The sequence below is a fragment of the Schistocerca americana genome, unplaced genomic scaffold (assembly GCF_021461395.2).
Source record: "Schistocerca americana isolate TAMUIC-IGC-003095 unplaced genomic scaffold, iqSchAmer2.1 HiC_scaffold_15, whole genome shotgun sequence".
Taxonomy (NCBI): Eukaryota; Metazoa; Arthropoda; class Insecta; order Orthoptera; family Acrididae; genus Schistocerca; species Schistocerca americana.
The window spans coordinates 351,137-371,234 of NW_025725583.1; the positions used below are offsets into that span (position 1 = coordinate 351,137).

Here is a 20,098-nt window from a genome sequence, read left to right on the forward strand (position 1 = left end):
GCTTCCTCTTTCATTTCTCTCCCCCAATCCGTATTCACCCACTATGTTTCCTTCTCTCCCTTTTCCTACTCTCGAATTCAAATCACCCATGACTATTAAATTTTCGTCTCCCTTCACTACCTGAATAATTTCTTTTATCTCATCATACATTTCATCAATTTCATCATCATCTGCAGAGCTAGTTGGCATATAAACTGGTACTACTGTAGTAGGCATGGGCTTCGTGTCTATCTTGGCCACAATAATGCGTTCACTATGCTGTTGGTAGTAGCTTACCTGCACTCCTATTTTTTTTATTCATTATTAAACCTACTCCTGCATTACCCCTATTTGATTTTGTATTTATAACCCTGTATTGTCCGCCCCGGTAGCTGAGTGGTCAGCGTGACAGACTGTCAATCCTAAGGGCCCGGGTTTGATTCCCGGCTGGGTCGGAGATTTTCTCCGCTCAGGGACTGGGTGTTGTGTTGTCCTAATCATCATCATTTCATCCCCATCGACGCGCAGGTCGCTGAAGTGGCGTCAAATCAAAAGACCTGCACCAGGCGAACGGTCTACCCGACGGGAGGCCCTAGCCACACGACATTTCCATTTTTACCCTGTATTCACCTGACCAAAAGTCTTGTTCCTCCTGCCACCGAACTTCACTAATTCTCACTATATCTAACTTTAACCTATCCATTTCCCTTTTTAAATTTTCTAACCTACCTGCCCGATTAAGGGATCTGACATTCCACACTCCGATCCGAAGAACGCGTTTTCTTTCTCCTGATAACGTCGTCCTTTTGAGTAGTCCCCGCTCGGAGATCTGAATGGGGGACTATTTTACCTCCGGAATATTTTACCCAAGAGGATGCCATCATCATTTAACCGTACAGTAAAGCTGCACACCCTCGGGAAAAATTACGGCTGTACTTTCCCCTTGATTTCAGCCATACGCAGTACCAGCACAGCAAGGCCGTTTTGGTTAGTGTTGCAAGGCCAGATCAGTCAATCATCCAGACTGTTGCCCCTGCAACTACTGAAAAGGCTGCTGCCCCTCTTCAGTAACCACACGTTTGTCTGGCCTCTCAACAGATACTCCTCCATTGTGGTTGCACCTACAGTACGGCCATCTGTGTCGCTGAGGCACGCAAGCCTCCCACCAATGGCAAGGTCCATGGTTCATGGGGGTGTCTCATAATGTACAGTTACAAATCAAAGATTTTTGTTCTGGAGACACATCAAATTACTTTAAAAAAAAAAAATAGGGTTATAATAATTAACATATTTAAGCAGGCATTTCTGAATTTTTAAACATGAACAATTAACAAGAGTATATATAACACTTATGGTCATTTGGCAGCTTGCAATACAATTTATACAATATATTAACAATTTATTATACAATACATAATCTTTATTATTTATTTTCTTTTCAAAATGCCAAACTGTCATGCATGAATCCTTCAACTGAATAACAACACTTTTCCACTAGTGTATTAAATAACAATCTCTTTAGTGGGTCAAACTACATATTTAACAGATTTGTGTTATTTAATTTATTGTAAATTTTTAATCCCTTTTACAATGGTGTTTGAGTGTAAAGTCTTAAATTATGAGAGTGAAGTTTGAAATTGTGTCTGTGACAAGTACTTTAATTGTGGTTGAAATGAAAATTGTCAAGTTAGTTTTGATTTTTATATCATCATCTCAGCCTTTTCCCATGTCACATGGGGTTGGCGTTGCTTTGCTGGATCCTTCTCTTCCATAAATGCCTATCCAGTGCTTCTTCTCATCCACCTTGACATTCTCATTTCTGCCACTTCCATCTTTCTCTTGGGCATTGGTAATTGGCCAAGTTTCTGCACTATAGAGCATCACAGGCCTCACCACAGACTTGTAAAGCTTTCCTTTCATTCTGCAGCTAAGCTTTTTATCACACAGTACCCTGCTCAGTTCCCTCCAGTTCATCCATCCATTATTTACCCTGTAATGTATTTCGGCCTCCAGTCTTCCATTACTTTGCATGTAAGAGCCTAGGTATTTAAATTTCTTGACCAGCATCAGTTGTTCTCCTTGCAGATTAATATACAGATCTTTGGCATCCTTTGTACACATATACTCTGTTTTCACCCTGCTAATTCTCATTCCCCTTTCCTCTAGAGCTTTTTTGATTTTTATATATGAAAATAAAATCTTCTGTAGATATACAGAGAAGGAATGGTTAGTATTTTTAATTTTTTAAATAATGGGTGACATGATGTTCTTTTTTGGACTAAACACATTTCTTCTGAGTCTCTTTTGAAGAGTAAGTAATCTCAGGCTGTTCATTGAATTTCCTCAGAAAATTATTCCATAATGAATTATAGCCTCAAAATAGCTGTGGTAAACTATCTTCCTTGTGTCCATAAGGCTGGAACAAGATAAGACAGTCATCGCATGAGCTAGGCTGTTTAGTTTGTTTTTGCTAAGTAGTCTACATGTGCCTTCAAATTTAAATTTTTGTCAAAATTTAGACCTAGAAATTCTACATAACTTTCTTCACCCGTTTCCTGATCACTGTGCACTTTTTTTATGGGAGATGCTGATGTTGTTTTAGCGCTGAACTGCAGTAATTGTGTTTTTGTGACACTGAGTTTTAACCCATTATGCTGAAACCATAATTCTAGGTTTCCCATTATATATTACACAGTACCATGAATTTGTTCTAAATTTTCAATTGCAATTAAAACTGAGGTGTCATCTGTGAATAAAATGGAGTGAACATCAGTGCTTAAAGGTAAATCATTTATGTACAGCAGAAAAAGATAAGGCCCTAAAGTTGAGCCGTGTGGGACCACTGTACAAATCTGTTCCCACTCCAAGAATGATTTTTTTCCATTTGAATTTAGAATAACTCTCTGTTTTCTTTCTGACAAATAAGATTTGGACCACTGCAATGCCCTGTCCACAATCCCATATCTCTCTAACTTGTGTAGAAGTAGTAAGTGATTGACCAAGTCAAAAGCTTTGGTCAAATCACAAAAAATACCTTTGACCTTTTTACCCTTATCTAAAGCAGAGCTTATCTTTTCACTGAATTACCTGATAGCATTTATTGTATTTTTCCCCTTTTGAAATCCAAATTGATTTTTAACTATAATGTCATTTTCTATAAGAACTTTTTCAAGATGTTTTGCAACAATCCTTTCTATCACCTCAGCAAAAACTGGCAACAGGGAAATAGGACGGTAATTTCCCATGTCATCATATCCTTCCTCAAATGAGTGATTTATAATTTTAGCCAATGGATGAGAAATGATGTTATAAACAGCCTTGACTGCAGTGTTTGGAATTTCATCCCACCCAGCTGATTTATTGTTTTTTTAAAGACATTATACCATCTTCTACATCTGTTGGATTAATTCTTTTGAATTTTTTAAGGCTTGCATTTTGTTTTATATTTACAAAGTTGACATCTAGCTTGTCCTGGTGGGCTGTGATATCTACTTCTGATTTTGCCACATTTATGAAGAAATCATTGAAACAGTTTGACATTTGAAAAGGATCTATAATTATATAATTTTTATTTTTATTTGGAGAATTTCTTGGCACTTGTTCTTTACTCCCAACTCAGATTTGACAATACCCCAATTTACCTTTGATTTATTTTCATGTTTACTAATATACTGTTTGTTAGACAACTTTTTGCTGCCTGTAAAACTTTTTTAAATGTATTCTTACATCTCTTTACATACCCCACAAAGTCAGCATTTTTGTTATGTTTTAACTCATTATGAAGCTGTCTTTTCCTGGCACTAGAAACTTTATTCCTGGTGTAGTCCAATTTATTTTATTGGCCACTCTTTGTCGCCAGGCTTGAGGGGGAAACATTTCGTTGAAAACATCTAGGAAACAGTTTAGCAATGTTTTGAATTCTTTTCACTTGACACACTATCGTCTAGAGGCCAGTTTGTAGTTATTAGTTTATTAAAAATATATTTACATTCTCTTTTTACAAAGTCCCTTTTAAAACATGTTTTCACGCATTTTGGTTTCCCTATTTTTGCAAGCTCTATGAGCAGTGCTGAGTGATCTGATATGCCTAAATCTAAACAGAATTACTTCCATCCTCAAACTGATAATTTGTCAGAATATTGTCAATACATGTTTCAGAGTGGCTATTTCTTCTGGTACATTCAGTGAAATTCATTCAAGAGGACTATAAATTGTCCAAGTGAAATGTGTTTCTAGTGATGAGGCCAGCACTGCGATATCGTGGGTAAGAGAGGGAACCATTTTTGTACTAAGTGCACTTACAAGCTAGTTGGTGTTGGTGGCCACTGCATAGAAGAAATATAAATGTATGAGTGATGTTCAAAACTTTTCTGTCCTCAGAAAGAAATTGATATTCAGGAGATATCTGTTAAGTTTTTCATATTTTTTATTTTTATTTTTCATCAAAGTCAGCTTCTAAATTAATATGCTTAGTGCAATGACTTTTCAACTTTCAATACATTATATAAAATTAGATTTTCCCAACTGTCCAGAATATGCACCTTCAGTTTATTTATTTGAAAGCTAAAGTCATGCAGTTTTGCTGCAACAATATGAGACATATGATGACATGTTATTGTGATGAAAGAGAACATTGTTTGCCAAAAAATTCATAAATGTACTGGGTGATTTTTTTCCACCATTTACAAACTCTAGGAATTCATCGATTAGAGGATATGGAACGAAAAAGGTCTAATGAACTTATGTGCAGTAATACATGGTTTCCATGCTAGAGACCATTTATTCAATCATAAATTGTTACAGAGAGTGTGGTGTAATACATGCTGTACCATGCAGCCACAGTTACAGTATGTGCTGAAAATGGTTTCCATGTGTCTCAACACATGCGTGTAGGTTCTGTAGTGTTTTCTGTCTCACACATTCACATTGGCCAGGCTGTATCTGAATAGTATCAAAGGCAGCATGAATATGCTGCTCCAGTGTTTCCACATCTGGAATGGCCCCATATCCAGATATCACACAGGTTGAGATCCAGCGAACAAGCAGGTCATGCAACTAGAACCCCTCATCTGATCCATCAACCAGAGAAGACATGATTGAAATGTGTCTGGATGTTAACAGCGAAGTGGGCTGGAGCACCATCATGTAGCAGCCACATAACCCTTCAAATCATCAGTAGCACTTCTTCCAGCAGGGCAGGCAAAGTCACCCACACTGATAGTTCCAGCCTGTTAGGCAACATGGAAGGAAGAATGATCCCAAAATACGGTCGCCAATTATCCCGGCCAACATATTCCAGCTGCACTGATGCTGATGATTCACTGTCACCATACCATGCGGGTTCTGCATACTATCCCACAGATGACTTTTATGAAAGTTGAGGATACCACTCCATGTAAAGATGGCCTCATCAGTGATTAGTATGGATGACACAAATCCTGGAATCATGGTTGCCTGGTGAAGAAACCAGTGACAAACCTGCTCCCAATGTAGAAAGTCTGTTGCTAGTAAGCCCTGCACACTCTAAGTGATAATGGTAGTAACAATTGTCGTGGAGAATGTTCCCCCCAATCATCTGACTTACCCTGTCCTACTGGGCCAACTGCCTGGTACTGACATTGCAGTTGTCTTCCACAGTGTTAATCACATTTTCCTCCAAGTCTGTTGTCTGAACATTTAGGGTACATCTTTCATGGTTTCCTGCTTCTTGAAATGACCCTATCTCAGATAAATGGCAGAACACTGTTGCAAAAATTAAATGCTGTGATTGTTGTCGATGGGGTTAGGTCTCCTGATACAATCTTGCTGCCTGCTGCCTGTTGCCATTGGCCTTCCCATAAGTAAGCACCATGTCGTCAAGCTGTCAGTTCAAATACAGAACCATTGTGTACAATGCTGTATCACATCCACTTCAGGATGAGTCAGCAAGAGAAGTGAATTGGACACCACATTACCAACTACTAGGGCAAGAGAGTGTGCTAGGGTATGATGTATGAGGAACAGTGCCACGGTCTAGGAGGAAACCATGCATATTGTAACTGTGGCTGCATGGCACAGCCTGTCTTAGAATGCCATCTCTGTAACAAAGTGTGATGCAATAATGGCCTCTAGCATGGAAACCATGCATTTCTGGACATAAGTTCATTAGACCTTTTTGGTTCTGTATCCTCTCATCAATCAATCCCTAGAATTTGTACGTGGTGGGGAAAAACACACTGTATATCTTAAATAGTATCATTTAGTTTACCTGCTAGTGAAGCATAATGTTCTCCTGTGATGCTTTTGCCCTTGTGGATATAATATATGATAATCACACCATGAAATTTCCAAAAACTGTAGGCAGTAGTAGCCGACCGAGACAGACGCAGCAACGGGGAAGTAACCGCTTTTGTGACATTTACGAGTTCCTAACCAGGAGCAAATTCTATTATATCATATTTGTGCTTTAATAGTTTAGTTTCTTGAGTTTTTGCGTGTAAATTTAACATCTAATAGCCACAGTTCTCACGTTTTTGTTGGAAAGTAGACCGATTTTGTGACATATTACACGTTCCTAATCAGGGGCAAATTATTTAGTTTCACCTGAGTGCTTTGGTAGTTAGGTTTTTGAATACCTGCATATTACTAGACACAGTTCATGCATTTTTGTCAGGGTCTACAGTAGAGTTGTGCAACACATGCTGATAGTCCATTTATTTGCATAGTTTAGTTTTCTGTGGTCTTTAGTATGGACAGGGACTGCGATTGTTGTGTGCGGATGCAAGCTGAGTTGGTGACACTTTGCTCTCAGCTTCAGGCTGTGATGGCTTTGGTTACACAGCTTGAGGCTGCAGTGGATGGGCACCACTGTTGTGGACTGGCCGTGGAGATCCAATGGACGTCTAGCACATCAGAGTCCTCCGATCGGTCCTCACCTGTGGCCAACCTGGCTGACCCCTCACCTGTGGTCGAGTGGGAGGTCGCCCCAGGGCGAAGCAGACAGCGAAAGACTTCCCAGGCGGCTGCACATAAGGTCTCCCCAGTTTGTCCAACAAACGAGTTCCAGGTGCTGTGTGTGCCTGACACTGTCGTTGAGCCAGATGCTGTTGCCTGTCCTGTTTCAGAGGAAACCACTCAGCCTGCAAGATCCGGGCAATCACAGAGGGTGGGATTATTGGTGGTTGGGAGCTCCAACATTAGGCACGTTATGGGTCCCCTTAGGGACTTGGCTGACAAGAAGGATGAGAAAACCAATGTGCACTCCATGTGCATACTGGGTGGAGTCATTCCAGATGTGGAAAGCGTCCTCCCAGATGCCATGAAGAGCACAGGTTGCACCCAACTGCAGGTGGTTGCTCACGTCTCTACCAATGATGTGTGTCACTTTGGATCAGAAGAGATTCCCTCTGGTTTCGAGCGGCTAACAGAAGTGCTAAAGGCTGCCAGTCTTGCTTGCAAGATGAAAGCAGAACTGATCACTTGCAGCATAGTCGACAGGACCGATTGCGAACCTCTGGTCCAAATGGAGGATCTGAATCGGAGACTCAGACTGTTCTGTAACCGTGTAGGCTGCAGATTCCTCGACTTGCGCCAAAGGGTGGTTGGGTTTCGAGTTCTGCTGAATAAGTCAGGTGTCCACTATACGCAGGAGGCGGCTACACATGTAGCAGGGACTGTGTGGCGTGGACTGGGTGGTATTTTAGGTTAGAGGGTCTCGGGAAAACACAAGAAGGTCTTCAGTCACAAACGGTGCAGGCTGAATGCAGGAAGAACGTAGATACAGGAACCATTGGTATAACAGTTGTAAATTGTCATAGCTGTGTTGGGAAAGTACCAGAGCTCCAAGCGCTAATAGAAAGCACTGATGCTCAAATTGTTATAGGCACTGAAAGTTGGCTAAAGCCAGATATAAGCACAGCTGAAATTTTTCTGAAGAACCTATCAGTGTTCTGAAAGGATAGGCTAAACACGGTTGGCGGTGGCGTGTTTGTTGCTATCAGAAGTAGTTTAACTTGTCGTGAAATTGAAGTAGATACATCCTGTGAGTTAGTACGGTCAGAGGTCATTGTTGGTAACCAGAATAAAATAATAATTGGATCCTTTTACCGACCTCCCAATTCAGATGACACAGTTGCTGAAAGGTTCAAAGGAAACTTGAGTTTGATTTCTAATATGTACCCGACTCATACGATAATAGTTTGTGGTGACTTTCATTTACCCTCGATATGTTGCTGAAAATACATGTTTAATTCTGGAGGTACGCATTAAATATCATCTGAAATTGTGCTAAATGCATTCTCTGAAAATTATTTCGAGCAGTTAATTCATGAGCCCACGCGAATAATAAATGGTTGATGAAAACACACTTGACCTCTTAGCAACAAATAATCCTGTATTAATAACGAGCATCAAAACTGATTGAGGGATTAGTGAAAACAGGGTTGTCATAGTGAGATTGAATATTGTAATCCCAAAAGCCTCAAAAAATAAGCCTATTCAAAAAAAGCAGATAAAAATTCACCTGACGCCTTCCTGAGAGACAGTCTCGACTCATTTCAAATGAGACCAGATGTGGCTTAAATTCAAAGAAATAGTATCGGCAGCAATCGAGAGAGTTATACCAAATAAATTAACAAATGACAGAGCCGATCCTCTTTGGTACACAAAATAGGTTAGAACACTGTTGCAGAAACAATGAAACAAACATGCCAAATTTAAACAGACGCAAAATCCCCAAGATTGGTGATCTTTTACAGAAGCTCAAAATTTAGCACGGACTTCAATGTGAGATGCTTATAACAGTTTCCACAACGAACCTTTGTCTCAAAACCTGGCAGGAAATCCAAAGAGGTTCTGGTCATATGTGAAGTATGTTAGTGGCAAGAAACAATCAATGCCTTCTCTGTGCGATAGCAATGGAGATACTATCGAAGACAGTGCTGCCAAAGCAGAGTTACTAAACACAGCCTTCTGAAATGCCTTCACAAAAGAAGCCGAAGTAAATATTCAAGAATTGAAATTGAGAACACTTGCCAACATGAGTGACGTAGAAGTAAATATCCTCGGAGTAGTGCAGCAACTTAAACCACTTAATAAAAGCAAGTCTTCTGGTCCAGACTGTAGACCAATTAGGTTCCTTACAGAGTATGTTGTTGCATTAGCTCCATACTCAACAATCATATACAACCGTTCGCTTGATGAAAGATCCGTACCCAAAGACTGGGAATTTGCACAGGTCACACCAATATTAAAGAAAGGTAGTAGGAGTAATTCACTAAATTTCAGGCCCATATCGTTAACGTCGATATGCAGCAGGATTTTGGAACATATATTGTGTTAGAACATTATGAATTACCTCAAAGAAATTGGTCTATTGACACACAGTCAACATGGGTTTAGAAAACATCGTTTCTGTGAAAGACAACTAGCTCTTTATTCACATGAAGTGTTGAGTGCTATTGACAAGGGATTTCAGATGAATTCTGTATTTCTGGATTTCCGGAAGGCTTTTGACACTGTACCACACAAGCGGGTCGTAGTGAAATTGCGTGCTTATGGAATATCATGTTGCACCACTGCGTAGGCAACTGCATTCTTGGCCTGTGGCTGTGACCAATCATTCTGGTGGACAACTGGTTGGTTGCCATACATAAAAAAGTATGCAGTGATTGCAGCAGGGTTGGTATATGACATAGCTGCTTGCACAGTTGGCCCTGCATCTGATGGGCCTGAAACAAGACTGGAGTAGGAATGGTTGGCTGGGTGGATTGGGCATGTCCTGCATCTGGATCTCCCAAATGGATATGATCCCTATACAGGGGATGGAAGTAGGAGCAGCTTAAGGGTGGACTGGGATGTTGTGTAGGTTGAGTGGGTGATGGAATATCACTTGAGGAGGTGTGGGAAGGATCTAGGGTATGGTTTCCATCATTTCTGGGCATGCTGATAGATAATCAAACCCCTGGTGTAGGATATGGTTCATTTCTTCCAATAGAGAGTGATACTGGGTGACAAGGATGGCACTCCTTTATAGCTGATTTTTGAAGTGATAGGGGGATTATGGGTGTGTTAGGATATGACATGGGAAATCTGTTTGTGGATTAGGTTTGGGGGGGTTGTGCATATCTGTGAAGACCCTCATGAGACTTTCAGGACATTGGGCAAGGGAGTTCTTGTTACTGCAGATACTCCATCCTGTACTGTTGGTGATTTGTGGGTTAATATGGACAGAGTTGTGGATGGAGCCCTCAGAAAAGTGGAGGTCAGCATCCAGGAAGGTGGCATTTTGGACTGAGGAAAGGTGTTGAGGTTGTGAAGGAATAAGGATAGGGCATTTTGGCCCTTATTTGATATGAAAATATCATTAATGATCTTGAAACAGACAAGGGATTTGGAAAGCTAGGAAGGTTTCCTCTAGGTGGCCCATAAAATGGTTGGCATAGAAGGATGCCATGTGGATGGCTATGGCTACAATGTTGATTTGTTTATATATATTCCTGTAAAAGGAGAAGTAGCTGTATGTCAGGATCTAATTGGTTAGGTGTATGAGAAGTAGGGTAGTGGGTATGTAGTCTGAAGTATGCTGCGAGAGGTAGCGTTTGATAGTGGCAAGGTCATGGGCATGAGGTGTGTTGGCGTATAGCATCAACAGTGATGAGTGGGGATTCAGGAGGTAAAGTGGCAAGGATGATGGAGTATTTTTGATGTGAGGGGCTAGGTTCTAGGCAATTGGTTGAAGGTATTGTTCGCGAAGAGTGAAAATTCTTTCAGTTGGAGCCTTATAACCAGCTACAATGGGTTGTCTAGGATACTTGAGTTTGTGGCACAAGGAAGAAAGACTTTTAGGTATTATTAGCTGCATCGGGCATAGACAAAACAAAGCACACCCACGCCCACACACACACACACACACACACACACACACACACACACACACACACACGGCTACTTTCATCTCAGGCACTCAGTGTGCCTGCCTGCCACTCAGTGTCCCTGTATGTGGTGAGCAGCAATCTATCCTTTTCATATTGTTATTATTCCTTTCTGGATTTTCCATTGTTTAAAGTGTAGAAGGTTTCACATTTGTTCTCAACAAGTATTTTGGACACTCTAATTAAGTTACTCAATTTAAAAAATAAGGTAGTAAAACTATAATGCTGAAACTGGCAAGTGACGTGGTAGAGTACAGTCAAACATTTCAAGTTCTCACATGGAAATATTAAAAGGTTAAAATTTATTAGTATAACATTATAATGAGAAAAATATTAAGATTTCACTGCTGAATCACACTAGCTATGTTTCAGCATGTTCCCACATAATTCGAAGATCACATAATGGTCCACATATGAGAGGGTTTCAATAAGTAATGAATCACATTTTTTGTTGGCCAATTTCTGTTGAAATAATGCAGAATTTGTCATGGGACATCATGAACTATACCATCTTCAGCCCCTATAGTTTTATGATTTATCCAATAGGTGGCTGTGCTATACATAGGCCTCAAAATGGCATCTGTAACAGAGGTGCATTCCAAGCAGAGAGCTGTCATTGCATTTATTTTTGCAGAAACAAGAGTATCACAGGTATTAATAGGCACTTGCAGAATGCCTACAGGGACCTCGAAGCGAACAAAAGTGTGGTGAATCATTAGGTGAAGCATCTGTCATAATTGCAACAAGGTTGTGCAAACGTGCTGGCTGTGATTCCTGCAGTGTTGGAACGTGTGGACACTCTCGTTTGAGGTGATCAACAGACCACAGTCAAACACATTGCTGCACAACTGGACATCTCTGTTGGCAGTACTGACATACACATCCACTGACTGGGGTACTCAAAAGGGCTGTGCCCACTGGGTTCCTGACTGCCTAACAGAAGACCATAAAGACCAACAAAGGACCAGCTGTGCAGAACTGCTCATGCATTACAAGGTTGGCCATGACAAGTTTTTGTTGAACATTGTCACATGTTGAAATGTTACTATCACAGGGTGGGTCACTTTGCAATCTCTCTATAGGTATATTACTGATCAGAAGCTTAAAGACTCATCTGGCTGACCGTATGTTATGTAGCTCGTAGGCCAAGTTAGTTCCACTACCTTCTTCACAGAGATTGCACATAACAACACCTCTGTATATCCAAAGATTACTAAAATTATTATTTAGACAGGTTCACTGTACACTAGTGGTCAAATTGTGAGCACTGTATAGTATAAATGCTTCAGAAAAATTATCTTTTGGCATAATTCTGTGAGTGGAAACCAAAGATCTTCTTCTGTTCTTTTATCCGTGCAAACAAAGGATGACTGTTCATACCGAGACCCATAAAGTGTGTTGCTTTACTTATTGAATGCTGTTCCTATATCACAACCAATGTAATCTACTGATGATGTGTTCAGAATATGTGATAGATGTGGCATTGTAGACAAGAGAACTTGCACGGTGAGTAAGAATGTCATGGTGTGGAATTGTTGTAGTTGATATTACTGATCTGAAGAACCATTAACTTGTAAGGCCCAAGACCTCATGTAATGTATTGTTGGCAGCATACCTTAAACACTTTAATTAAAATTGTTTCCATTTATTCCATCTTGAACTGGAGAATTTTGTTGTAAGAAGACAAGTATCCTGCTAAATTGTATACCCATAGGTTCTGTAAGTAAATACAATCTTGTCTATGACACCACCACTTTGACATGGTGAAAGAGAACTCATTAGGAAATAGTTTTGCATATTCCAACTATACATTAATGTCAGCTGTTTGTGACACATAAAAATTTGTGCCAGACTAGAAGTCAAATCTGGATTTCCCACTTATTGGGAGCGGTCACCTTAACCACTTTGGCTATCTGAGCACACCTCCAGGACTGATCCAGAGTGCCATATTTCACATAGTCACAACACTTAGTCTCTCACAATTTGTGTGGGAGACAAATATTCTATTGTCATTTTATTCTGTTGAGGCATGGATACATCATTGATGATTACAAAGTCTGTGTTTATACAGTGTCTGTATCTTCATAATAAAATGTCCTTCAGACATTGTAACCATCAATAATTAATCCATGCCTTGATGGGCTAAAGTGATGTTATAATATTTGTATCCCTGTGTGGGAATCAAGAATTGTGTGAGAATTAGCATTGTGGCTAAGTGAGTAATAGAAGTTTGGATTGATCCAGGAGACGAACTTGGATAGCTGAAGTGGTTAAGGTGAGAAATCCAAGTTCTTCTTCTGGTTGATCACAAATTTTCATGTGTCACAAAAAGCTGACACCAATGTATAATTGCAATATGCAATTCTATTTCATAATATTTACCACAACTGTAATTGGTGGTGACAGTGTCTGTTACTTCAGATATGCATGCATGTTTGAAGGACATTGTGAAGATACAGACACTGTTAAACACAGATATCATAACCATCAGAGAGTACTAGCCTGTCACAAATTTTCAGCCTTCACAATCAATTTATTTTAGTGGCTGTAGGTACCTGAAGTCTTGATTACTCATAATATAGTTTCTTTATGGCCACTGTACCACCGGTGGTGTCTGTTCTATTCGGCATTTCTGACATATCTGACAAAATGGACACCACATATCTGTATAAATACGAGTGAGGATAGCTCTAGGTACTTTTGTGCCAGTAAATTGTGTCTCTTGAACCCTTGCAGGACTTAGCGAATGCTACGTGCAATGGGGCTAATGGACGGGGGCACTACTTGAAAATGACAGACTGAGAATTTGGGTTGGTTTGGAAGTGTGTCCAGATGGCTTTTGCAGTTAAGACAATCATTCTAGAGAAACAGAGCATCCGCCTTAGAGTCTCAGCCTGGCAAAAATTTTCAGCCTTCACCATTGATTTATTTCAATGCCTGCAGGCAGATGAAGTCTTGATTCCTCATAATATAGCATCAAAGAGAAATTAGCTTACATTCACATTTCTATGGCATGAAATTGATTCATAGCTGTTGTTTGTGTTATTTTAAGTAGTAATGTGATAATGAAGAATGTTATGTAGATTAAAAATGTTAGTATGAAGAAAGAGAACCACTCACAATGTCACAATGTAGTGAATGTGTTAAGTTGTAGATGATGAGCATTTAAACAAGGTGATGAGCATTATAACTCATGTTTAAAATGTGTGCATGCACACTCCTCTCTCTCTCTCTCTCTCTCTCTCTCTCTCTCTCTCTCTCTCTCTCTCTCTCTCTCTCACACACACACACACACACACACACACACACACACACACACACACCTGATGCAATGGCAACTGACTGCCATTTGGTTGGCAAGAGATGTCAGAAAGCGCATGGTGCCTGTCTTCTGTTTAGCAACAGAGCAACAGAGTCAGGTCATTGGTAAGACACTTGACTCATATTTGGGAGGACAGAGGTTCAAATCCCCATCCAGCAGTCAAGGTTCAGTTTTTCTATAATTCCCATAAATCATATAAAGCACCAGCTTGTATGGCTCTTCTGTTCCTCCCAAATCTTACTTTGTGTCCCCTCTCAGGTGACCCAAACCTCTTTGAAGATCTAAGTGTGGTCCACACCCTGTATTTGAAAAGTACCATTAATCATGTGCAATTAAGTTACCTCACTTGCAAATATTCCTGTAAGCTTGGCAGGAAAGTGATAGCCAGTCTGCCAATTTCTAATGTACTACACCTTTCTTTCAATTCTTCAGTATCTCCACTTTCTGTCCCATAGATTTTATACACTCCCAATATTTTTGTAAGTCTGCTGGAATTGTGTTGTACCTAAAATATTATTATTTCTTTATTTTTTAGGCAAACTTCGGCCTTGATCCTGGAGATGTGCATATGATTGGCCACAGCTTGGGTGCACACACAGCTGGTTATGCAGGAGAGAGGATTAATGGCCTAGGTCGCATCACTGGCCTTGACCCTGCAGAGCCTTATTTCCAGGGATTGCCTACATTTGTACGCCTTGATCCAAGTGATGCAAAATTTGTTGATGTTATACACACTGATGGAAAATCTATATTCTTGTTAGGTGTGTTCATTTTTATTTAATATTATACATTTTATCTTTCATACTGAATGCATGCAAAATATTGTAAGAACTTCTATGGGACCAGAGGTGTCTTGAGGAAACTATCCTGTCTACTGACAGAAAATAACCATTGTATGCACTTGTGAAGTACTAAAAATGTTAGTTTCTTTCAGACTTCAAAACTTCTCATTCCCAATAATTGGTGGCAGGAGTAAGAGATAATATTGTACCACAGTTTCTGATAGCCAGAATGTGTGTGTCATTGCACTGAGTAATCCTGCCCTGCTCTGCAATCCCCCACTGGAGTACTGGAGTTACTAGAATGGAGTATGCTGTGTGCTGGCACCTGGTCTCTCTCTCTCTCTCTCTCTCTCTCTCTCTCTCTCTCTCTCTCTGTCTGTCTGTCTGTCTGTCTGTCTGTTGGTGACACTACATTTGAAGCACACTTATCACTCACAAATAATGTAATGAGTAAAAATAACAGCTTAATATATAGTTGAGGCAGTGAGTCATCAACAGGTACATAGACAAGCACAAGAATGTTGCTGGTTTCAGATGAACCCTTTGTCAGAGCTAACAGGCCCTACACACACACACAAACACACACACACACAGCTATACTGTAATGAGTGACTATTGGGCCTGATCTGCAGTTCGAAGCTTGACTGGATCCAGTCAAACTATTGTGTCCATACTACCAAACTTTGGATTGATATTTAGAAGTGATGTCATAACTGTATCATTATCTTAGAGGTGTTTTCCTTTGGATACAGTGGGCAAGCTGTGCCACATAAACAGCAGTTATCATGAAACTAAATGACTGTTGCTGACTGGAGTGATGTGGAACAGATCACCTGTGAACCATAGATTAGTGGAAAAACACTGTAATGGGAGGTGAAGCATTGTGGTGTTCTTAGTTTATGTATATAGTCCAGATAAATTTCAATTGAACATTACTTACATTGTACATTGTTCCCACTATGAAAGATGAGAGATGAGCATTATGATTTGTGCCTGATTTTTATAGTTTAGTCCTGGATTCAGTTCTTGGAAGTCTGAGTGCCAAAATATATCAGACAGTTCTCTGCTAAGGAAACAACTTGAGATGTGATAACAGTTTTGACAGTGCAGTGCTGCTAATAGCAAAGAGCAGGGGACACCAATTTTCAACGTTGAATGAAGTAAGACATTTGGCCCTGTACCATGATAATAAATCAACTGAGCACCTTGAGGGCAAGTAACAACACCAGGTAACAGCCAGAGCAGACCACCCCAAAATGGTTGCAAATACCTTGACTTGCATTGGAGGTTACTAGAATGTCTTACTAAAAGTGTTGAAGTTGTACAAATTGTGAAGGGTTTACCTCTATCATTTTGACAATACAACAGACAAATATATATAATTTCTAATTGATTAGCATTCATTAATGGCAGTATATGTACTTATAGATTAGTTTTATTTAAAATGTAAGGCTGAGAGTGTGATTCATCTAAAAAATTGTTTTTCAGGCTACGGCATGAGCCAACCTTGTGGCCATATTGATTTCTACCCAAATAATGGAAAGGAGCAACCTGGCTGTGACCTTACAGAAACTCCTTTGCCTCTTACACTAATTAAGGAAGGTCTGGAGGAAGCAAGCCGGGTATTAGTTGCCTGTAATCACATACGAGCGATAAAACTCTTCACAGATTCTATCAATGGTGAATGTCCATATATTGCCCACAGGTGTGACTCATATCAGAAGTTTTTACAGGTATGTGTCAATCATATTCTGACAAATCCTTGATGATGTATGTTACACTATTGCTAAAAATGGTACTTTTGTGAGAAAGTCATTTTTTTCTTCTCTAACCATGTAAAGAATTGTATGACATTTTGGTAATTTCTCTGTGTGATAGTAAAATTCATGTAAATGTGACTGCAGTGCATAGTGAGTGTGACAGCTCAGCTGGCCAGTGGTAAGTAGGAAAGAGAATGGGATAAAATATTACCCGTAGCAGAATGATGCATGAATGGGGCTTTACAAACACTTAAGAATGAAACTTTTAATATTTGACTTCCTGGATTCACTTTAGTTTTTCCACTCATTTACTGGGCTTTATCTTCTATTAAGGTTACATAGTTTTTACATAATTATTTTGTTAGGGTCTATTTAGGGCAGTGCTGTTTGTATTCATGTGATATCTGATTCAGTCATGTTTAGTTTAAATATGGAATTTCCATTTTCTTTAACTTTTATTGACATGTTTTGTTGCTCTATGACTTTGATTTCCCTATGCACCCTGTTTCCACAGTGATTCATTGTTTTGTTTCAATATAATATGCATGTATTTCCGAGTGACTAAATTAAATCAACAGGTAAAAAAGGTAATAAAAAAATGCATACATCCAGTATTCTTATAATTAGAAAGCATTCTATGACATAAAAATAATTGCTTTTTAAGTTACCAACCCAACCTCTCATACAACAGATATTAAAATTTTATATGCACTTTGGTACTTCTGAATTATTGTTGTTTACTTATTTTTGTTTGAGAAAACAGTAAAAAGTTTATAGTTTGTGATTGTTACCCATATACAGTATGTGATCAAAAGTACCTGCACATCTGGCTGAAAATGATTTACAAGTTCGTGGTGCACTCCATCGGTAATGCTGGAATTCAGGTTCACTCTTAGCCTTGATGACAGCTTCCACTCTCACAGGCATGTGTTCAGTCAGGTGCTGTAAGGCTTCTTGGGGAATGGCAGCCCATTCTTCACAGAGTGCTGCACTGAGGAGAGGTATCGATGTCGGTTGGTGAGGCCTGGCATGAAGTTGGTGTTCCAAAACATCCCAAAGGTGTTCTATAGGGTTCAGGTTAGGACTCTGTGCAGGCCAGTCCATTACAGGGATGTTATTGTTGCATAACCACTCTGCCACAGACCGTGCATTATGAACAAGTGCTCAATCATGTTGAAAGATGTTGGCACTACACGTGCTGGCAATGACGTTCACTTGGCATTTTTCATACCCACACCCTGACATTGGATCACCACATTGTGTGCCGTGATTTGTCACTCCACACAATGTTTTTCCACGATTCAATCGTCCAATGTTTATGCTCTTTACACCAAGCAAGGCGTTGTTTGGCATTTACCGGCATGATGTGTGGCTTATGAGTAGTCGCTCAACCATGAAATCCAAGTTTTCTCCTGACGCAGTTTGGAATTCTTGTGTGATGGTCTGGATAGATGTCTGCCTATTACACATTACAACCCTCTTCAACTGTCAGCAGTCAACAGAAAAGGTCAACCTGTATGATTTTGTGCTGTACATATCTATTCATGTTTCCACTTCACTGTCGCATCGGAAACAGTGGACCTAGGGATGTTTAGGAGTGTGGAAATCTCACGTACTGATTTATGACACAAATGACACCCAATCATCTGACCACGTTCAAAGTCTGAGAGTTCAATGGAGCTCCCCATTCTGCTCTGACGTAGTCTGACTACTGAGGTCGCTGATATGGAGTACATGGCAGTAGGTGGCAGCACAATGCACCTAATATGAAAAATGAATGTTTTTGAAGGTGCCCAGATACTTTTGATCACACAGTGTACATATGAAAACTCAATTTTTCAGTGTTATTGCATGTACCCTACATTTTCGTTACAAATTTTTTACTGCAAGAAGTTCTGAGGATTTTCCTACAGATATTTCCCCTGAGACATGTTTGAGTTTTCTTCTGACTTAACATAATGAAAAAGCACTGCATACTATCTGTCCTGTCAGAAAAAGGTAGACTGCAATAGATACATCTAGTTTTTGCTAGTGAGTTCTATGAGACATTATTGTCAATGTTTTCAGGGGCAGTGTTTCTCATGCCATGACAATTCAAGCAGCTGTGCCATAATGGGCCTTCGAGCTGATGAGCAGTTACCAAATGCAGTTATTTCACCAGGAAGCAAATACTTTGTCACCACTGGAAAGGAGTATCCATACTGTCGTAAGTAAATTTTTCACAGTGATTTTTTTACTGTACCCGACTTCCAGACTGTTGTTTTGTGATTCATTATGTACCTCTATTTATTTCTTATTCAGAATTTAACACTAGTGTTGATTATCATTTTGTTTTTGAAGGTAAGCTCCCAAATTTTTGTGCCCAATTATTTAATGGATTGTCACAGTTCATATGTAGTGTTTCAATGGGTGAATCTTCAGCCTAAGTGCATATATGACTTGTATGGAGTCAAAATAAATGAAGGATTACTCAAAGAATTGACTGACTATTTCCTTTAACAAAGCACTCTCAGTAATCTGAGTCATATACAAGCTGAACATCTATGTAGTATTGCAGCAGTGAAGTCATGAGCATAGTCTATAATCAGTATCTTCTATAATCTGTACATATTGTGTGATTGGCCTGAAACATACATCCATCATTAAAACTTGGTAAGTGAATGAAAGGGTTAATTATAGATCCAGTTATGGAAAAAATCCTTTAGAGATGTGATACTAGTCAATATGTGCGTTAACAGAGAGACATACCTGTCTGGCACAAACTCTGTAGACTGCATTAAAATTAGCTGTCATTAAACTTCTATATTCTATTTGTAATTGGAAGACAATTAAAGAACTTACTAAAACTGTCGGCAATGCCACTATGCCAAATACTATGCCAAAAAAATTTCAAATGCCTCAGTTATATTGTGTAGCCACTGTTTTCCACTACTGCGTGTTTAATATTTACATGTTTTTGTTTGGTGCATGGGGTAATTTAAAACAGTCATGGACAATTGCTACCACATGAGTTACCTGTTTATAGTGTGAAACCAAATGCTGTGGGTACACATTCTTCAATCACAATGTTAGTCTATGCATTAACTTATCAGATGGCAGTAATCAAATTCAGTTAGTCAACTAAACCTTGGCAGATGTGCAGGGCTTGTTGTTAACCACTGAACAGATTGCTGGACTGGAATTACATCATATCTTTTTGTTTGAGGATATAGGTTTCACTACCAGTAAGTTAATAATAATAATAATAATAATAATAATAATAATAATAACAATAATAACAGATACGAAGAAAGTAAATTGGAAAAAGAAAACACTTCATGGCAAGCACCCGTATCATCTAACACA

The 20,098-nt window shown here is 39.4% G+C and overlaps 1 protein-coding gene across 1 annotated transcript in view; it reads left to right on the forward strand.

Annotated features, from left to right (window-relative positions):
* LOC124569467 (pancreatic triacylglycerol lipase-like) overlaps positions 1-20,098 on the forward strand; it is a 123,230-nt gene that overhangs the window by 50,894 nt on the left and 52,238 nt on the right. Inside the window, exons 6-8 of the mRNA XM_047131080.1 lie at positions 14,747-14,972; positions 16,482-16,726; positions 18,821-18,959. Coding sequence (XP_046987036.1) covers positions 14,747-14,972; positions 16,482-16,726; positions 18,821-18,959 — 610 coding nt within the window. The remainder of the gene's footprint in view (positions 1-14,746; positions 14,973-16,481; positions 16,727-18,820; positions 18,960-20,098) is intronic.